This window comes from Pecten maximus, chromosome 5 (genome assembly GCF_902652985.1).
Source record: "Pecten maximus chromosome 5, xPecMax1.1, whole genome shotgun sequence".
NCBI classification, from domain to species: domain Eukaryota; kingdom Metazoa; phylum Mollusca; class Bivalvia; order Pectinida; family Pectinidae; genus Pecten; species Pecten maximus.
In genome coordinates, this window is record NC_047019.1 from 37,283,279 (window position 1) to 37,305,618 (window position 22,340).

At 32.0% G+C, this 22,340-nt stretch overlaps 1 protein-coding gene across 1 annotated transcript; it reads right to left on the reverse strand.

Moving 5' to 3' along the window:
- Window positions 1-2,530: 2,530 nt before the first annotated feature.
- On the reverse strand, window positions 2,531-19,531 carry LOC117327950 (pre-mRNA-splicing factor SYF2-like). Its single transcript, XM_033885208.1, has 7 exons — window positions 19,444-19,531; window positions 7,345-7,437; window positions 7,051-7,176; window positions 5,720-5,837; window positions 5,020-5,110; window positions 4,737-4,835; window positions 2,531-4,326 (listed from the first exon to the last, which is right to left on the reverse strand). The coding sequence occupies exons 1-7, from the start codon at window positions 19,465-19,467 to the stop codon at window positions 4,161-4,163; spliced, it is 717 nt and encodes a 238-aa protein (XP_033741099.1). The 5' UTR covers window positions 19,468-19,531; the 3' UTR covers window positions 2,531-4,160.
- Between the last annotated feature and the right edge of the window lie 2,809 nt (window positions 19,532-22,340).

Here is a 22,340-nt window from a genome sequence, read left to right on the forward strand (position 1 = left end):
TTGTGACATACCGGTATAAACCGATAGTGTGTACTTTATTTCCATTATGACATACCGGTATAAGCCGATAGTGTGAACTTTATTTCCATTGTGACATACCGGTATAAACCGATAGTGTGTGCTTTATTTCCATTGTGACATACTATAGTACCGGTATAAACCGATAGTGTGTACTTTATTTCCATTGTGACATACCGGTATAAACCGATAGTGTATACTTTATTTCCATTATGACATACCGGTATAAACCGATAGTGTGTACTTTATTTCCATTATGACATACCGGTATAAGCCGATAGTGTGAACTTTATTTCCATTGTGACATACCGGTATAAACCGATAGTGTGTACTTTATTTCCATTGTGACATACCGGTATAAACCGAAAGTGTGTACTTTATTTCCATTATGACATACCGGTATAAGCCGATAGTGTGAACTTTATTTCCATTGTGACATACCGGTATAAGCCGATAGTGTGTACTTTATTTCCATTGTGACATACCGGTATAAACCGAAAGTGTGTACTTTATTTCCATTGTGACATACCAGTATAAACCGATAGTGTGTACTTTATTTCCATTGTGACATACCGGTATAAGCCGATAGTGTGTACTTTATTTCCATTGTGACATACCGGTATAAACCGATAGTGTGTACTTTATTTCCATTGTGACATACCGGTATAAACCAAAAGTGTGTACTTTATTTCCATTGTGACATACCGGTATAAACCGAAAGTGTGTACTTTATTTCCATTGTGACATACCGGTATAAACCGAAAGTGTGTACTTTATTTCCATTGTGACATACCGGTATTAACCGAAAGTGTGTACTTTATTTCCATTGTGACATACTATAGTACCGGTATAAACCGATAGTGTGTACTTTATTTCCATTGTGACATACCGGTATAAACCGACAGTGTGTACTTTATTTCCATTGTGACATGCGGTATAAACCGATAATGTGTACTTTGTTTCCATTGTGACATACCGGTATAAACCGATAGTGTGTACTTTATTTCCTCTCTTTCCATTTAGATCACTTTTTTCCAAACGTCTATTCTTATCCTTTTAAAAAATATCAGACACCGATTGATATTAAAACACTTCAGATCTACAAATTCAATCTGATTTAAACAGAATGCAGATGCTAATTCATATTCAAATACTTCAGATTATTGAAATGTACCATAGTTTGTACATGTGAAAAGTTTTTATGTTTTAAGAAATAATATAGATATTTTATGATACACGTTTAGTAGCCGATTTTCATCTTTCAATTTAACATCCGTTCAGTAACATCATAATATATTATTGAGTTGAAGTTAGTTAATCAGAACTTATCATATAGAGGCCGTCACAGTAGATAGTGTAAGTTTGTTTCAATCGTTTACACGCCTGGACAAAGTGGACTTTGGCAGTCAATCCTTTTGAGTAAAGGTCTACTATTCAGAGAACTACATTCCATTCCGCGCCCCGTATGGTGGATCTGACCATACCTACTTTCAAAGGAGAAATACAATAATGTATAATAGAATTACTATAATACCTATATAAATGTGTTTGAAGTTTTCATCAATTTAACATTTTGAGGAAGAGAGTTGCAACATTTTTGGACGGACGGAATGAGCGAAACAAGGTAGTTTGACAAAACATTGGAAGAAATTTGTCTACATTTCCGATAGCATGAGTGTGTCTAACAGCATTTCCAATCGGGAGTATGTCTTGTAAGTAAGGAGGAACCACACCACGCCCATTTTGTGAAACTTTCTTTGGATTTCACGTCTTTTGACAAGGGTTTCCTGATACAGCATATACCTACTCGTCAGATTAGTCCCTGTGGTCACAGAAGACGCTGCCTCTAAATTTAGACTTTCTAAATTATTTACTTGAGCAACTATAAGATTGTCTCATACAATGTCAACATATTCTAAAATTGTCCCATACATGCCAGAATATTCTAAGATTGTTCCATACAATCTCAGTATCTCTTTTTCTAGTAAATAGCATTGATACAGATTTGGAACCCCAGCATTTACAGATTTATTAGTTAAGATAATAAGTCAAGGCCAGTTTTTATAACACTCTATCCTGAGTACGTACTGGCTAAATATCTATAGAGGATTATCAAAGGGTTTTCTACATATTTGATCCCTGACATTGTCCAGATTATTAACATGAGGATACTATATAGCGTTCTATTTCATCAGAGACGCATATACGATATACAAGTCTCTGATTTCATGTAATGATGGACCATTCACATAAGTTCACTAGTGATTATAACGTCATTCTAAAGAACGAAATATATATATTTATAACAATTATTACATTTCTGCAGTTATAATTGAAAGATATTATTACCAATATTTATGATTATAATTATGATATATACACTATAGCACATTTGCAACCACGTTTTATTAGTCAACAACAAAACGCTATCAAAGTGAAATATGATGTTTCCAATTAGCACTGAATTGAAAATAGTTTGGTATAGAATAAATACACATAACAGTACACTACACATGATTATCTTAAAATCTTTTAATACTCAATGCTATCATATCCTTTTACATCACATAAGTGTTAAAATGCATTAATTTACCCTAGATAAAACAGCCCTACTGTAAGCAGTATATACATGTACAGTGATATAACGACTAGCATGTTGATTTATCTTTTTAAACCTTAGCAAAACACAACTGTCGCTTTGATTTTATCTTTTAAATATACAATATATGTATACAGTGATACGTATAGTGGTCACCAATATGGTATACCCTACAGACTGTTAGTATATACTGTCTACAGATAGGACCTTTTAACTATGGCCATTTATAAAGTAAGGTCATTGTAACTACACCATCAGCCGATCACTACTGTGAACAAACATTTCCTGGCAGTCGACCACATACCAAGATTTTTTCAATAGTAATGTATAGAATTGAAAATTCCCCGTAGCCTTGACACAAAATGTACTACCTAAATACCAAGGAATGAACACCCCTTCACATGTACAGATCAATCGTATTTAGTTAAATAGGTAAAACTCATCTGAAATGACAAACAATCGTGAAATGATGGTTGAATGCGGTAGGTAAGACAAGCTCCTTGGTGATTCAAATAAGGAAATCAAAAGGAAAGGAAATCCATGTTCATCATCAAACACAATTTAAGCTGTCCGAGACTATTTACACAGTATATGAGTAAATATATAATACAGAAAGAAATAAAATATGAACAATTTGAAATCAAACAGAGCTGTCCAAAATATCTTTTTGACAGTTTATGAGATAGCCCCTAGATGTGGTGAGGACAGACCCAACAAAAACTTGAAAGATTCATCCCCCCACCTTAGATATTAGACTTTTTATAAAGCAGTGAGTAGGGGCTAACATATATACACCTTCCCCCATTCCATGAAATAAAAATGCCCAGGATTCATGAGGATTCCTTACTTTTCATCTTATAGGTGGTCAAGTACAACCCTTGACCTCTAATCCTGACTGATGACCACTGACATCTAACTCCATGAGAATCTGATGGTGTGTTATGGAGTAAATATGATCTATCTTCCCATGGATTAATTACATAGTAGATATCTTGTAAACAGGCTTTTCACAGACGAAAAAATATGTGCATGCCCGGATACACATACAAATGCACTCATTTACTCACTCACAGATACACAAACAGTGATTACTATACACCCCATGTTTATTAAGTTGGGAGTGTAAATAGAGTTAGCAGAATGAACAATATTTTTGTTATATTTTCAACATACATGAAACCACAAAATATGAATTATAGACTAAGATTGTGAATAACACATTCCTAAATTATTAGTTTTATGAATAAATACACAGGATATAATACATTGTACTGAAGAACTGGTTTAGATGAATCTATTTCCTTCTGATAAAGTCTGATAAAGTCATTAAAAACTGTCTTGTTGATATACATTTGACAATCATCTGAAGTAGCTTTAATAAATCATTTCTTTCTTTTCCTTTCTCAATGTACACATTTTGAAAATATGTACTGTATGACTAAATCTTGATGAAGATATTCTGTAACTAGAACACAGATTATCTGCATTAGAAACAACGACTGACATTTGTATTGTCTGTTTGTACGTGTAGTATAGATTTGGATCAGACAGCTGTTCCCCTCTCAAGGTTCTGTTTGATTTCAGCAGTGTAAGTCCCATAGAATCTCTCCAACTTCTTGTTAAACTTCATGTTACGCTCATTAATATAATCAATGTCAGCGTCTTCATCAAATGTCCTGCGGCGACTGTACTTCTCACGCTTTTTAATCCTAGAAGAAATCAAGAGAAAAATGTTTGAAAAATTTAGTGCTTTTAAGTACAAACAGGAAAATAAAAAGAGTTGCCGGAAGAAAACATCACTTTCAGAGTTGGTTAAAATTCAGAATTATTAAAATAAGTTTTTTAAAAGAGGATGAAAGATCAGGGTCAAGGTCAGCCAATCCGCATATGTAGTACTAATACCAATGGAAAGGTCTTGTCACAAGGAACATTCATGTCAAATACCTCAGCTGTATTCTAATTAGTATGACACAACACTGGTTTATAAAAACTTTAACTGTCTACAGACAGTGCAGACGCTGTTTTGTAGCAATAGCTCCCCTGGACAAACGAGCTAATAATATCCAAAATTTTGAATTCAAAGCACAGCATTGGCTGAGTAGATACAGGCACTACTTACTGTTTCTCAAGATCGTCCACCATTCTGTCCACAGCCTCCTCAGGATCTTTGCGCTGATTAAGCCCCAGTGTGTTACCAGTTGCATAGAAATCTTCTTCTCTGTTGTAAAAATAAAACTTTCAAATACAACCCCTGAATAATAATCTTTTTGTGTTCCTTACTTATTAATACAAATTTCAAACTAACATTTTCCTGATTTATAATATCTTAACTTCATCACCTTAAGGATTCACAGATGAATCAGTAATAATTATCCAGTTATCTCCCTTTACATAGTACTTACAGCTTTTCCTTCTGTCTGCTGTAGTTGTCCATGTCCGGTTTGAGACTTTTAGTGAGTCTGTCATACTGTCGACGTGTTGCTGCTTCATATCCTTAAATAAAAAAATCAAGTATGTTTTATGTCTCAGCGATAACAAAACCTGGAACCATCCTACCCTGATGAAAAGTTTTTAAAACAGAATTTTAGGTGAACTTTTAAAGTTCATTATTGAATTTGATATCTACTAATTATTCCAATGTCTTTTGATGCTAAATCAATGATAAAATTTGGAATAGCTTTATACTGTTCATCGAGTCATTTAAACTGACACATGTATAATAACAGGTAGAACTGAATATCTGTACATACCAGCATTCAGCAGTCTATCAGAATACTGCTCTATACATCATGACAAAAGTTAAACACCACCATTGTGTTTTTGAAAAGTGCTTTTATTTTTAAGAAAAACCCACAACCACCATTGTATTGTTCACAGAGTATGTGTCATATTGCTTGTACACAAACATCAAATAAGAAAGAGCTTATGACGGGATACTAAAATTGATCCAACAGCTTTTTCTGTCATGGAGGGCAATGATCTTGTCATTGAAGGTCGACACGGACATACATTGTATTACATTTGTGTTTAAAGAAAATTGCAGCTAGCTACATATTTCAGGCAGGTGTAAGAACAAAATTTTCAAGAAGTACAAAAACAAACCAGAAAATCCTGGGTCAGGATTCTTCTTTTTCTTTTTTCGTTCCCATTTTTCTGCCTCGTCAGCTCCAATCTCCAGCAATTTTACTCTGTCATATTCTTCTCCTTTGGCCTCAGCATCCTACAGAATCATTTCAAAATTAGAAAATTCAAATTTTATAAATTAAGATCATTATTATAAAGGACAAAATATGATAAGTAATGTTTCAAATCCTAGCTGTCAATTATATCAAAACTTTGAGATATGCTCCAACTGATTTTGTATTGGTCCAGTAACAACATTCATTACTATGCACTGTTGCAAATTTTATTTTCAATTAAGTCATATCCAAAAATACTAATATTTTGAAAGATAAATTTTGGGTGTTTAACAGATGAATATTATATTATATGACTTGTTTATTAGATGTGTTAATTTTGCAAATAAGATATCTGATATTGATATGGCACACTAAAACATTGATTAGAGAATGATGTAATAAATAACAAAAAACTTCAGCAAACAGTCCCCGACTGGATGTGAAATCATATGTCAAGAATGCACAGCTGATAAATCCGTAATAGACAAGCTTGTTCTTTGACCTTCAGTCCTGACAGATGTTTCCTTTGATGTTGGTCAAAAGTCAAAATACTTGTATAGGTCAATATGAATTTGATAGAACTTGAACAAACTTTTTCTATGATGTAGGTCACAGGTCAAATTGTAGGTGAGAGTGACCTACTTTTGACACATAACACATCACCTCATCTCTGAGAACCCGAGCAACAAGCATGAAATTTCAGTGTCAAGTAGCTATATATATATTGTAAGATATAGACAAGATGTGTGGAAGGGCAGCAAGACACAACACAAAACTATAGTTCTCACGGTTCTCAGCAGGGGACTAATAATAAGATGTAAACAGACACTGTTTACTGACTGCAAATTATATGATAACTTAATGCAATTGCCAAATGTATGAAAAATTATGCATTATACATGGATGGCATGCAGTGCTTATCTTGGGATTCACAGCAAACCATTCCTATATTGCTATTCTTCTCCATTTTCTCTAATACTGGAAACAGAATTGTATTTGTTTCTTCATGCCTAGCATGATGTTGATGCCATGGTGCATACATGTTCAGTATGCTATGGTCCTTGGGACTGTGCTAATATGATCAGTGTAAGAAGGCTATAGCTATTTCCAAATAACTATAATGATGTTGTAAAAAACTGAAATTGATATGGAAACAGACACTTAAATGATATTGAAACAGCTCTAGTAACTGAAAACTAAATCTCATACACTGTTACACTAGTCATATATCATACAACTGTTCAAATATGTCACCTTTCTCTTTTTTTCTTCCTCTTCTTCCCACTCTATCCGTTTTCTCTTTTGTTCAAAATTTGCAGGAAGTTTCTTTCTTCTGTCCTCTTCAACAACTTCTTTGTGATTCAGCTTTCTGGCTTCATTCTGTAAACAATTATACAATTTGTAGCAATCCCACCTTCCATAATATTCAGTTAGAAAGCAGAATGTTGCAGAAGTATCATTTTACACTGTGTACATGATTGTATATATATAGTGAATAAAAATAGATTTTATGAAATATAGATAATATTCCAATACATATGTACTCACCATGCGTAATTCCAAATTTTTCAATCGGTCTAATCGACTACTCTTCGATGAACTTCCCTTGCTACTTGATGGTTCTGTTTGTATTGTTAATGACTGAAAAATACATTATAATCTAATATTGATTTAAAGTTTGAAACTAATGAGGAATTACAATATAACATGGTTGAATATTATGTTTAAGTTGAAAGAGATAAAATACCATGAACACATGTTTCTATGCAACATTGAAGTGATAACTGTATTCTAAAAGTACCAATTCTATACTATTTTACTAGATCCCATCAACAACAATGAAGCTTTTCTGAACTTTGTATTGGTATGAAGGAGACAAATGTTATTGTGACTTTATCTTATTGTACTAACTGGATTTGTCACAAGCAGCTGGTTTTGTCTGCAGTGACTACAGCCATCAGTCGATAAAGTAGAATTACAGATTTGATGACAAAACCTTAGTGAAAACACTAAGGAGTGAAGGCAAGACCCATATTGCTAATCCTTTACAAAATTGTACAAAGCTTTAGCTTGAAGCCATCACCACTGACCCACTTATTACCTTCAATATAATACACCATCAAATGCAAGATCATCAACCTTGAAGACAGTTAAGACTATCAAGATGTACAGTTACTGACATAACTAAAAACCTATTTTACACTATATATGTATTTCTAGAAGGGTGTTTGTTTAAGACTTGAACAAACTGTGACACAATCTAACTATAAAACTTATGAACACTTCAAAGCTGCTTTAGAGGCAAAAAATTGCTAAAAATCTTAAATGATCACCCATCCACCCCGAAAGAGCGCACTACTAAGTATATGAAAACATAAAATTCTTCAACACCATTTGGTGTCGCTAAGATCTTTGTACAAACACAATAAAATCTGGCATGACATAACACATAGTGTGCTACATATATGGATAAATGTGATATATATTTACCTCAAAATTTAAAACATGGTGAAATTTTGACCAGCTTAAAGAGAGTGTCTACACGGACGGAATATAACACTGATGATGTGGGACTAAATGGGTGTTTGGGGGTAAATAAAAATATCTCATTTATCCATATATGTTCCATGTTTTCATATAGTTGTACGTCGCTCTGACCCTATACACCAGACGAGGAAACTCAGGCTATAAGATATTAATACAGGCCTTGAAAGTCTTTGTCAAAGCTCCTCCGAAAACAACAAATTATCACCAGGTCCGTCCGGGTTGGGGTATTTACCGAAACGGACCGAAACGGAGATGGAATTACCGAAACGGAGGGAAATGGGGCTTAAATTAGCATTCTTTTCAGAGAACGGACCCGAATATATGTTCTACAGTGCCTAACTGTGTCATATGTAAAATATCGGGGGTTTATTTGACCGAGAAGTATTTTAATTCGATTTTTTAATCATTCGCGATTAGCGGCCCGATTGTCGTCCGGGTTGCATTACCGAAATGGCCGATAATGGACCCGAAATCGATATTTTTACAAGAGAATGGACCCAATAGAATAATATTTGGTGTGTATAGATGTCAGAGGTAAAATATGTTTTATTTCTTTTGCCTAAAAGTATTTAAAAATAATTATCAAAATATCCGATCCACGACCCCATTGCCGTCATAGTTGAATTACCGAAATGACCGATAATGGACCCGAAACCGATATTTTTACGGGATAATGGACCCAATTAAGTATTCTTTGGTATATACAGAAGTCATGTGAAAAATATTTTTGATATGTTTTCTCTGGAAGTATTTTAAAATAATTATCCAAAAACCCGATCCACGACCTAATTTTCGTTTACGCATTGGTCATGAATAAAAAAGGAGCCGGAAAACAGAAATCCGGATATATTAAAAACGAAACGGACAGCTTCTTTATTAAAAAAAAAAAAACAACAAAAAAAAACAACAACTTCCACCTGCTTTATCACATGATTTGGACTTCAACATTTTTGTGTTATTGAAGATATCGGAGATTTTTTAGCTATTTATGAATGATGTCAGTTCAGGGTGAGTAACACAAATTAATTCCATCAAGTACAGTACACAATATAAATCTTATTTATCCAATATTTTAATAATTAATTGACAAACATTTGCGGGAGAAGTTATGTTTTTTTACAACAGTTCTTGGCCTACAGAACATTTGATGAGATTATTATGATATACATTGTATATTGTGTTGTCGTTCTATACTTATTGGGAAATTGGTAAGGCTTTATTATCAAATTATGTTTCCATGAAAAAAAATTTGATTTGACCATTTTTGCAATCTACTGCACATTGTTTATTTCAGTATTTGACTTTTGTCTGGAGACCTCCAACATGTTTCAAATGATTTCTTTAAAACTTTTAAATATTTAACTTTGTAGTGTAATTAAAGGTGAGGGTTATAACCACTCATAAGAATTTCAATGCAACATTATATGACATTCGATGTGTGCCATCCCTTGCTACTCTTGATGTCAGTGCAAAAGCTGCTCATCTCTGTATGGTTCCGATGTTTATAGTTTATGCAGATAGATTCAGCAGCCACGTCGGTCAAACGTGCCATAATAATTGTGTTGAAGATATCAATATGACATTCATAATTATAAATCTTGTCGCTTTCATTCCCATGATGATCACTAGAAGACATTGTTGTTCAGACCTATCTTTGGTAAAAATTTTGATTCAAATTCTTAAACAGTTTTCATTAATGAAATGAAACATGAAGCATAATACATGAGCATTTATGTTTTTAATTATCTTTCGAAAACAAAATTAAACTTAGTGCTTTAACCATTGTTTATAATCCAAATAATTGAAACCTCAACAAGATAAGACAAATAATTACTTTTCACATTTTATTGAGCTCAAAGGCAAAGACATGAAATAAACAGTTGGCAATATGAAACAAGTCAAAGTTATAGAATAAATGTTTCCCTTGTGAGATATCATTTTTTGAAAACTTCACCCACTAATGGAAAATCACTCAAATAAATCTTAAGTGTAAACAGATAATAAAATATGTGTTCTATAACTAATGAATTTAGCACTGTAATACTGCAAATTTAAAGCAAGCACTGTATTTTGCATATCAGTTGTATAGGTATGCATGGACAAAGTGATAAGCACAAAGAGAAAAAGTTATAATGTAAATTTCATTGGAATATATATATAACAGTTACACAAGAAAACAATGCTTCTAACATGCAGTTAGCCTTATATAGTTAACATAGGATGAAAGAAAATATTCCTCTCAAAATATGTTAAAAGCTTAAACACTTATGAAAAAAATAAATCAACTTTTTGTGTGAACAAATAATGTAATATATATTGTATAACTGATTTTAAAACAAGCACAGTTAAAGCATAAAACCCATAATTGGAATAAAATACAATAGAGATTTCAAAAAAATATTTCACGCAAACATGTCTGTATACTCATATTTCACTGCAAATGTAATATACCAACAAGCACTTTAAAAAAATGAATTAAATTAAAAAGATCTATCAATAATTAAAAAAAATCAGCAGCTCTATTTCCTCTGCTCTTGCTTGTTGTTCTTTAACAGAGATTCCTGGTAATCCCAGTACATGTATTCTGAAATAAAATGTTGTTACTTAATTATCTGACATATAGTGTTATTCTAATAAGATAACAAGATCCGAGAGGGATCTTGGCATCCACTATTGAATGGTATTTATTGGTTCAATATCAGACGGATCTTACAATATTATTACAATATATGTTTAAGTGGATGCTGGTTATTCGAAAAAGGTGAATTTTATTTAAATGGTTATTGTAAATACGTATTCCCAAGGAAAACTGGTTTTGATGAAAGTAATGTAATCTTCTATAAAACTGCTAAAGAGTAAGATGTCTTTAGTTGAAAATATACATGTAGCATAATGGTAAAAAAAAAGGAGTAGGGTTTTAAACCAAAATAACAGCAAAGTTTCCCTTTTGGGGCCTTAACCCTCTAGCCTCATTTATATAAGATATAACTGTCCTTCCCCAATGGTGTTTTTGGAAATAAAACACTTTGGGGTTAAGGAGGAGTAGGGTTTTGAAAGAAAAAGTCTAACGGTGGACCATGGATGGAGCATGATACATGCCATAGGTCATCCTGACCTGACCTAAAAACTATAACTTATATCATATGTTATGAAACACTCTGATTTCTTTATTCCTTATATATGGTAGATATCTGCAAATTGTCTTACTTTCTTTGCTATTACATGCATTTGCTATAACATGCAGAAAATACAGAGGTAAAGATATCCAAGAAAATCAGTAAATTCTATTCAAATTTATCATATGAAATGCTCTTTTCTATAGCCATAGGATTTGTATCCCCCTAACTTCTGTAAGATATGCCCAATATATATATATATACCGTAGCTGTAGAATTTGTATACCCCCTTCATTATGTAAGATATGCTCATTCGACAGCCATTAAGGATTTGTATCCCTCTACTTTATGGAAGAAGAAGAAAAAGAAGTCAAGAAGAAGAAAAAGAAGAAGAGGAAGAATTTCCTTTCCTCAGTCCAATATTAGCAGTTAAAAGTCTAATATTTATGGGATTATGAGTGAAAAATTCTAAATTTAATAAATGGCATGATCAATCCAATATTAGGATTTAAGGTTTTCTGATTTGTCGACAGGATCCTTCCAACGTTAGGAGTATATAAGTGCCTAAGGAAATAAGAGTTTGAATTTTTGATCATCAAATGATGTTTGATTTTTTTTTTAAACATTCAGGAATTTAATAAATAGTATGATCAACCTATAAGATGTTTTGCAGCAGATTCCATGACTGTCATTTCTTCTACACCTGCATCATCTGTCCAAAATCAGTTTATTTTGTTTAAGATTTAAGAATTTAAGTGTCTGAAAATTAAGAATTTTAATCATAAATCATCAAGTGATGACATTTAAATTTCCTCATCATCAAATGAGTATGTTTGAATAATCTTAAAATATCAGGATTTTGACTATTAACATTTTATTTGACTTAATGATAATTTATGATATATTTGTACAATTATCATTACATTTTGTGGTATCTGAATTTTCTTTAAATATTCACGAATTAAAACAATATGTTCATTAATTTAGATATTGAGGCATCTCAAATAAGGAACTAAAATTTTAAAAGTTTAACAAGTTAAAAATTAAGGTCTATGGGTTCAAGAATTAAGAGTTTTAACTTATTGGTAAAGATTTGTGAAGAATTGGGTTTTGAATGCAGGATCCATCCAATATCTAAGGACTTTTGCATACTATTTAAGAGTTTAAGAGTCTGGGAATAAAGAGTTGTAATTTTCTCATCATCAAATGAGTATGTTTGAATTACAGTGTATATTAAAATATTCAGGATTATAACTAATATCATTTTACTTGACTAAGTGATAATTTATGATATATTTGTACAATTATCATTACATTCTGTACCATATAATAAAAAATTATAAACCTGTAAATTTTGACTTCATAAAATTGATTTTTAATCTAAAAAATATTGGGTCGAAATATCATCATCCTATCACTGACTGAAATCAATGCAAGTGTAGACTTAAGAAAAATTCCTTGTTGGAAACATGTAAATGGTTAATTCAAATTTATAAATCTACAACAGTGTCAAAATATGCAAAAAAAAAAGTTAAAGACTTTTAGTGTTACTTTGGTCCGACTAAAATATCTCATATTGATGAAAGCTTCACTTCAGGAGTTTATTATAAATGAACTAAAAGTGTTCATTTATGCTGTAAATTTTTTTTATGCGTGTTATACGGTGTATATTTTTGCTTAATAATCAGTTTTAATATCATAACAAACACCAAACGAATCTTTTAAAAACCTATGGATATTTATGTTTTATTTCAGTTAATTATAGAAAAGGTCTGAATATTATAAGTAATTGAGGCAAAATGCAATCTCTCAAATAAAATTGAATAAAATTCATGTATTGAATATTGTGTTCGCTTTGATTTTATTTTGTATTTAGATGATTGGTTTGGTTTGGTTTATTTTGTTTAACGTCCTATTAACATCTAAGGTCATTTAAGGACGGCCTCCTGTGCATGTGGTATGTATGCGTGTGGTGAGTGCGTATGTGTGTTATGGGAGGCTGTGGTATGTTCGTGTTAAGTCTCCTTGTGATAGGCCGGAACTTTTGCAGATTTAAAGTGCTATCTCACTGAAGCATATGACATGCCTACTTCACAAGGAAAAAGCATATTAATAATGGAAAACATTAAACATACATGTTTAGTACACTTGAAGTAGAATCTCTTGAAGTTTTCTTATGAATTCAAACCACCTTATGGACCATAATTTTAATCATATCTTCACCGTGGCAAGTTTGAAATTTAGAAGCCCATCTGAATACACAACTGATGGTCTTATTCTCCTTGAACTTTTTTAGGGCCTCCATGGAATATACATAAAATATTTTGCTTATATGACGCCCTCTTATCAGTTTTTTATTTCTTTTTTTTAAATTAAAATATTTTGGAATATTGTGGTTTATTATATATATATAATTTAAGGTTTATCATGGGTTTATAAGATATATTCTTATTTTGGTGAAATGTGCCATAATCAAAATAACATTTGTTTTTAATATTGCTTATGTAATATTTTAATGTTATTATGAATTATTTAATGTACTTAATATTAATTGCACAAGGCACAAAAGAAGAATAACAAGCTCAGTACCTGATACAATATTTATTTTTAATTCATACTCAACTTTTGAGTTTTATACTGATGTTTAATGAACAGTTTAAGATTTAATTTATACCTGTTATATTTAAATCTTAGGAAATTAACTCTTAAATATATCTCACAGGTGAAAAAAAGAGGTTATAGGACCCCCCCCCCCCCCCCCCCCAATCTCTCTCTCTCTCTCCACCTTCAACACAGGTGTGTTACACCTTGACAGTTCAGTTATAGCCTAAGGGGATCTTTCAATACACTGGTCAATTAGTGCAAGTTACACAGGGATGTCAATCATCTCCCAAGGTGTGAAAAATTAATCTTCAAATATTTTAGAAATAACTTTCATATCTGAAAGTATTAGTTGGCTAAAAGGGTGATGTGGAGTAATATGTAAAATTTACGTATCGCAAATTCATATTGTCAAGTAAGTAATTCATACAGAAATTGGATCCAATTAAGTAGTTAACTATATAATGTTCATAATCATATACTCTTCACCAAGTTAAGGTAATAATATATAGCAATGTCATAAAAATGGAAATGATCATAATCTTCTTTGTCCTGCACTCGCTATTTCTTGCATATTGGGTAATAGGTATTATCATGCAATGTAAATTCTTATTTTTGCATTATACAATTTCATGTGTGTGAATTTGCTCATCATAATGAGAATGTTTAACAACAAGTTTGTGTGGGTGACTCTAAATCACTTGTTAAAACTACTAACGCTGGCGTTCCACAAGGTTCTGTACTTGGTCCCTTGTTATTTATTTTATACATTAATGACATTTCCGATAATCTACAAAGTCTTTCAAAGTTGTTTGCAGACGATACGTCATTATTATATTCAAATCCATCCCCTCAAAATGTTGAATCTGTAATCAACAACGATTTAGAGCACATTCAAAATTGGGCAAATAAATGGTTAGTAAAGTTTAATCCTTCCAAAACAGAGGCACTGCTTATCCATAATTCTGAGCTAGATTATGTAATTGATATTAAATTTGATAATGTTAGTGTGAACTTCGTAGAAAATCATAGGCACTTGGGAGTTATATTGGACGGAAATTGTAAATGGACCAGTCATATTGATGGTATTTGTAAAAAGGTATCGAAACAGATAAGTGTTTTGCGTAAACTTAAATATATATTAAATCGCCACACTTTATATAGAATATATACTTCGTATATTATACCATTATTAGAATATTGTTGTGAGGTATGGGATGGGTGTAGTCTCGGTGACTCAGATAAACTAGAAAAACTTCAACTAGAAGCTGCACGTGTGATTACGGGATTACCATCTTACACTAGTATACAGCCATTATATTCTGAAAGTGGTTTAGAACCTCTTGCTATTAGACGCTCTAGGCGAAAATTGCAGCTTTTTTATAAAATTAAACATAAATTATCTCCAAATTACCTAACATCACTTCTTCCACCATTAGTATCAGAAAACTCTCAATATAACCTTAGAAATGCCAATAATTACTCGTTACCAAATTACCGTTTACATCTTACTAATTCATCTTTCTTTCCCTCTACTATCCAACTATGGAATCATTTAGATAACGAAATCCGACAAAGTGTTACGTACTCGGCCTTTAAACATTCTCTTCAAAATTTTACAGACACAAAAGTTCCCTTCTACTATCAAATTGGTGACAGAAAACATAACATTATGCATGCAAGATTAAGAAACAGATCTAGTACTCTTAACAACAATTTATTTCATGCAAATTTGATTAATTTTAAACACTGCCAATGTGGACACCCTGTTGAAGATGCATATCATTTCTTTTTTGAATGTAATAATTACTCTGTTCAGCGTTTGCAACTGTTTCGTGATCTAAATTATTTCATCCCACTAGACCTGCAACTTCTGCTATTCGGAAAAAATGAACTTTCTCATCAAGAAAATGTAACTATATGCCAATCAACCCAACTATTTATTAAAAATACAAATAGATTTTAAAAATATCTTAATTGGAAATTAATGTACATTGTATTTTTGTCTTTGCGGACTCGGGTGCCCCCCCCCCCCCCCCCCCCCCTGCCATTAGCCCCTCCGGACATTAGCCCCTAGGACAAAAGCCCCTTCACACTAATCAAAAAGTGGACAAAAGCCCCTTCATAAAAAAAAAATGATATTTATTTTTTTATTGATTTTTTAGTGCTACATATATACATACATGTATTTTGTATAAGTGACTTCAGTCATCAGTGGATTCTGCAATGTTATCAACTAGTCCCAAGGTTCAAACAACTACTTGAACTGTTACATAAACAATAAGTTGTTACACAGGTATTTGGTAGGTTTTTCATTGATATTGTATTCTCCTGAAAAGAAATATATCATTAATGGCTTCAGGTGTATCAACAGTGAAATGCCCATGTTTGCACAGCCACAGGTATAATTTGTTTTTATATTGTTTCTTTGATTTTAATCATTCTTAAAATTAAAATTAATACAACACAGAGCAACATGTTTGCATGGTTGGGTACTAATTATATTATAATTTGAGACACTGCAATTTTTTTTGTATTCATTAATTGAAGTATGCAACATATATGACAGAAAACGTGAGTAAGTTTGTGGAAAACATCATAATTTATTGTACAAACTTAAAGAGATTTTGTTTTCAATGATAAGCTTTCCTGATTTTTTTCTACACTCAATTATAAGGTATCTTAATTATGAAATGTGTGTGAATGAAAGTTAATAAGATTTCTAAAAGCCAAAAGGTTTTCAATTCAATTCAATTCAACAACTTTTCTGTTGATTACTGAATTTTAAAGCAGCACATGAATTTTAAAGCAGCACAGTATACATGTTTTATAAGGAAATCATTAAAATAATGTGTTTGGTTGCTAGGTTTCCAATGTTTCTAACAATATCTGCATGATCCTACAGAGTATACGTACACACCTTTCTGAAAATGACAAGTAAATATTAAAAATCTTTACAACATGATTAAGGGTTGTACAAATGACACAAGATATTTATATCTTTCAAAATAAATTAAGATATAGATACAGTATAGCAAAAATCAATAATAGTTGTTTTGTCCCAATTAAGACACCTGAATGATTCTCAGGGACTTAAAGTGATTAAAGGACCCGAAAGCGACCAAAAAACTAATATCAGATCATCTTATGTAAAACAACTAGTTAATCAAGTATATCTAATCATCATATCATCACTACTTATACACTTAGTTAGAAGTAGCTAGATATTTCCTATAACTTAAAAAAGACAGAATGTTTTAAGTAATTTATTCATACAAAAAAGAAAACCTACAGAATAAAGATTTTTGCTCACCATCATCAGATGGAAGTACATAAACAATTCCTTATAATTCCCATTTTTTGAAAAGTACTGCCTAACAAATTCCCTTGATCCCTACTTTTACCTATTTATCTTTGAGTCTGATCAGGAAAACAAAATGTCTTAAAGGCAGCCACTAGCCCACCATACGTATCGACAGTTAAATCTGTTATTGATACTTTTCCAAAAGTTTTTCTTAAGATCTAACTTAGACTTCATATGTAGGTTTCCCATATAATTAAAAGAATTAAAGTAAGAGGGGAAAGAATGGAAAAGTAGAAAAGAGATCAATCTCAATGGTTGATGCGTAGATCCCTCTGGGATATCTTGTTATATACATGTATACAGCTGATGGATTATGAATATTCTGTTGATTTTTTTAGAATAGATATTATTCATGGATCCGATTTTTAACAATAATGAATTTTTACTGAAGTTACACTGACATGTTGATTTCATTTAGAATTCAATTATAATAATCCACTTATTGTTCTTGATGAGACTTAATCTAAATTTGATAACATTCGATCATTCTAAAATTATAAGAAAAAAGATCTGTTCATATAACAGTAATATGCATATGTACCACTATCCACTGACATGATTGGGATTACTGTAGACTACGTATGTATACACTCGCTTTTTTTGACAGGCTATCATATTTTTATGTTAATTTTTGATTTTAGAATTATAATGGAAATTTTGTGACAGCATGGCACAAAAAGTCATCTGGACACTTTTTTGCAGTTTATTAAAAAAATAATAAGAAAAAATATTAATTCATTGCCTTGACTCAATTCAATTAATTAATTACTTCAAGTTTGAAATATGGATTGGTGAGAATAAAAAATCACTATTTTTATAAGTTGTTAAAATAAATTGTTTTAAAAATTACCAAAGGTTCCACAACAATTTTACTTAGAGAATCAAACACGGTATTTCTATAGTTAAAAAACCTATAAAGAACAACTTAGAGAATAAAACACGGTATTTCTATAGTTAAAGAACCTATAAAGAACAAGAAATCCTTTTATTAATTATAACTAAATTTATAAGTATTTTTGCATGTGTTTACATAATCCGGATTTCCGTTTTCCGGCTCTTTCTTTTACTCACGCCCTATGCGAGCGACTCTGTTTACAATCTGAATGTGAAATCGCGAGGTTTAAAAAAAATAAATTAAAACATTTCCAGGTCACATAAACCCCTAATATTTCATACATTATTCAATTATCTACTGAAGAATAATATTTTGGGCCCTTTCTCTTCAAAAACAGATAATTTCAGGTAAATTTAATTCCATTTCGGTAGTTCGCCTCAATCGAAAATTGGGCCATCAATCGGGTATTTTAATAATTATTTTCAAATACTTCTAGGCAAAAGAAATAAAACATATTTTACCTCTGACATCTATACACACCAAATATTATTCTATTGGGTCCATTCTCTTGTAAAAATATCGATTTCGGGTCCATTATCGGCCATTTCGGTAATGCAACCCGGACGACAATCGGGCCGCTAATCGCGAATGATTAAAAAATCGAATTAAAATACTTCTCGGTCAAATAAACCCCCGATATTTTACATATGACACAGTTAGGCACTGTAGAACATATATTCGGGTCCGTTCTCTGAAAAGAATGCTAATTTAAGCCCCATTTTCCTCCGTTTCGGTAATTCCATCTCCGTTTCGGTCCGTTTCGGTAAATACCCCAACCGGGTCCGTCCTTATTTCATTAACGAACAACTCTGGTCTAACCGTTTCGACCATGATGAACAAAAACGGCCTAATATACAAGCACGAGCTTTCTCTGGTCCTGACATCATCCCTGTCTACTAGCTTATAGGCTACCGCTAGTACTACCACTACCATACGGTCAGCTGACGGCACCAGTGACCAGGGTAATATTAAGGCCATAGATCCACATAAGGACAAAATTCATCTAAATATAATTGAAAAGTCGGACTTTAAATTTTCTAAATAATTAGAGTAGGTATATGTACACAATACATGAGTTATTTGTTGATATTTGTAGGCCAAAATCTAAATTACGTTCTACTTACAGCCATTGTTGATGTCTGTGTCATGAAGACGCTTAAACTGATGATAAATTTAGATTTGGTCTCACAAATAATCCGGCTTTGTTACTATATTTACAGGCATAGATAGGTCCTTGACGAACATTCAAATATTTACACTGGACGTCTTAAAGGCTCCTCAGAAGTAACGTTACATCACAAGGGTTGATAATGAACGTAATATTATCAATAAATTGTTTATATAATATAATAATAATAAAAAAAAATTCTCCTTGATAAATGGGAATACATGTGCGATCGAGTCATTATAGCCAGAGACCCGCAAGACAGAACAACGTTTAGAAAAATAAGTTATTTTATTTTATCATTATTTGTTCTTGATACATAGAGATCATAGGCTTTGTCAAATGATAGAATAGGTGTAAAACGTCAGATGGTTTTCCAGAGTTTTTGGCTCATTGAGTTTCATCCCTGAACGTTACATAAGCACATTCTGTATATATGTGTTTATTGAAGATGGCATAGATCTTAGATTAGATTTAATAAAGCGAGATGAGAGAGAGTTGATATTTTTGTCAATGTATACTTTACATTTATTTCGTACATGCATTAAATACATGCCGCAAAATAAAAGTCAGTCTAACACGTCTGTCGGGCAGGCTACTTCCAAAATGAATTTTGGTGTTTGAGTTGTATTGTTCGAAAAAGGGTTGCTTTTCCCAGGAGTATATCACAGACTAGTCAAGCTTCAAAAACTGTCTCTCAATCAAAAGTATTAGATAGTATGTTTTAAATGTTTTAAATGTACGTATTCGCCTCGTTTGTCAATAGACCCAATATATCATAATAGATTATAGATTCAAATTTAGATTTTTATGAGGAAAATTAAATAATGACATCAGTACTCTCCATCACATTTCATATAAATAGTGATACATACTCTAAAGTCTAACTTATGCATGTAATCCGTGTATTCAAAGGGGAATAACTCTTAAGATGCGTTCTGGCTGTAGTATAGATCCTTGATCTAATTTGAAATGTTCTAATATCTTGCATGTCTGTTTTAGCGATTGCAGACGGTATATACACTGCCGGTAGATGTATTAGGCCTCGAGGTTGATCTGCTTGTTAATACATACATGTATACATACATATTACATTCATACATGTAGCCTATTGTAATTTAATTCGATCTTTTGAATAATCCCCCCTCCTCACACTTTTGAAGTCTAATATTGAAAATGATGAAATTTATTGAATTATGGGGCTTTTCCTCCTACCTATCCAGATTTTGACATTTTTTCTGGTATATTAACTTATTTTTTACATAAGATCCAGCTGCATGACCTGTATGAAGAACATAGATACAAATCCAAAGACCAAAATCAACTGTTCAGAGCGAAGAACTACAAACTACAGCTTCCGCGGAAAACGTCAGGAACAGCTACCGCTCGCAGCATAAGGAGGATGATCCCCAATCATTTAATTCCAATTGATAGTTAATTGACTAGCAATCTGAAAAAAAAGTAATTTCCAGTTCACTATAATTGTATAAACCTTTGATATCAGTGAAATAAAAGTGTGGATTTCGTTCACCAACGTAAGTAGGATAGATCTACAGTGACGCTACCTAAGATAGAACTTTTAGGAGATACTAATAATACAAAATTTATAGACATGTTTCACACTCAGTACTTTTGTTCTTTTTGAAACAAAAGATAATAGATGTCCTTAGATATCATTTTGTGCATGTCTTAGATGTCTTAGATGTCTTAGGCATATTTGTTTATTAATTTAATTTTGAGTCCCGGTTTAAATTAATAAATGCAGCCTAGGAGCGCCACGTTCCCTATGAAATAAAGTAGTGGCTGAATACAACTTGCAACATTTCAACTGAATGAACATCATCATTAATCAAAGTGTAGCGGGACTGGACTGGGTCGATCATCGGTGACCAGTATGGAACGCCAAATTACATATACATACGTATTCAATTGATTGAACCTATCTTCAAATAATTGAAGAAAGGTTCAATTCAATTAAAGATAGGTTTAATTCAATTAGAGATAGGTTCAATTCAATTAGAGATAGGTTCAATTCAATTGAAGATAGGTACAATTATATTAAAGATAGTTTTAAATAAGACTAATTGAACCTATCTTCAATTGATTTGAACTTATCTCTAATTGAATTGTACCTATCTCTTATTGAATTGAACCTATCTTCAATTACGAACAAATAGGGAAAGGAGACGAATTAAAGATAGGTTCAATTCAATTGAAGATAGGTTTAATTTGAATAAGAGTATGTTGTATTTGAAGATAGGTTTAATTCAATTAGAGATAGGTTCAATTAAATTAGAGATAGGCTCAATTAAATGAGAGATAGGTTCAATTTAATTAAAGATAGGTTCAATTCAATTGTACCTATCTTTAAATAATTAAAGATAGGTACAAATAATTGAACCTATCTTCAATTAATTGAAGATAGGTTCAATTAATTGAATATATGTTAATTTGGCGTTCTATAAACCAGATAGCTCAATATTGGTAGAGCATCCGGCTATAGTGTTCGGAGGTCCCGGTCTGGCCGCTACATTTTCTCCTCTCCTGTTGCTAAAATACCACCACCCCCAATTTAATTCGGTTAATCTGGATATGAAATACTAGATGTATCTAGCCTTCATCCATTACTTTTCCAATGAATCCCATTGCACTCCGTGATTTTTTTTATGTACTGTACTGTACTGTAAGCCACATATAAAACCTAGGGCCTGTTCGCTTTTTCGGCATAGCCGTCTAATTTTGTTTTGGCCCCGGTTATGACGCGACAGGTGGCGTTCTGGTCAAGATGAAGTATGTGATTGGTCAATGTAGCGGTTAATGCAAAATGCAGATATACAGTTAAAAACGAAACAAAGT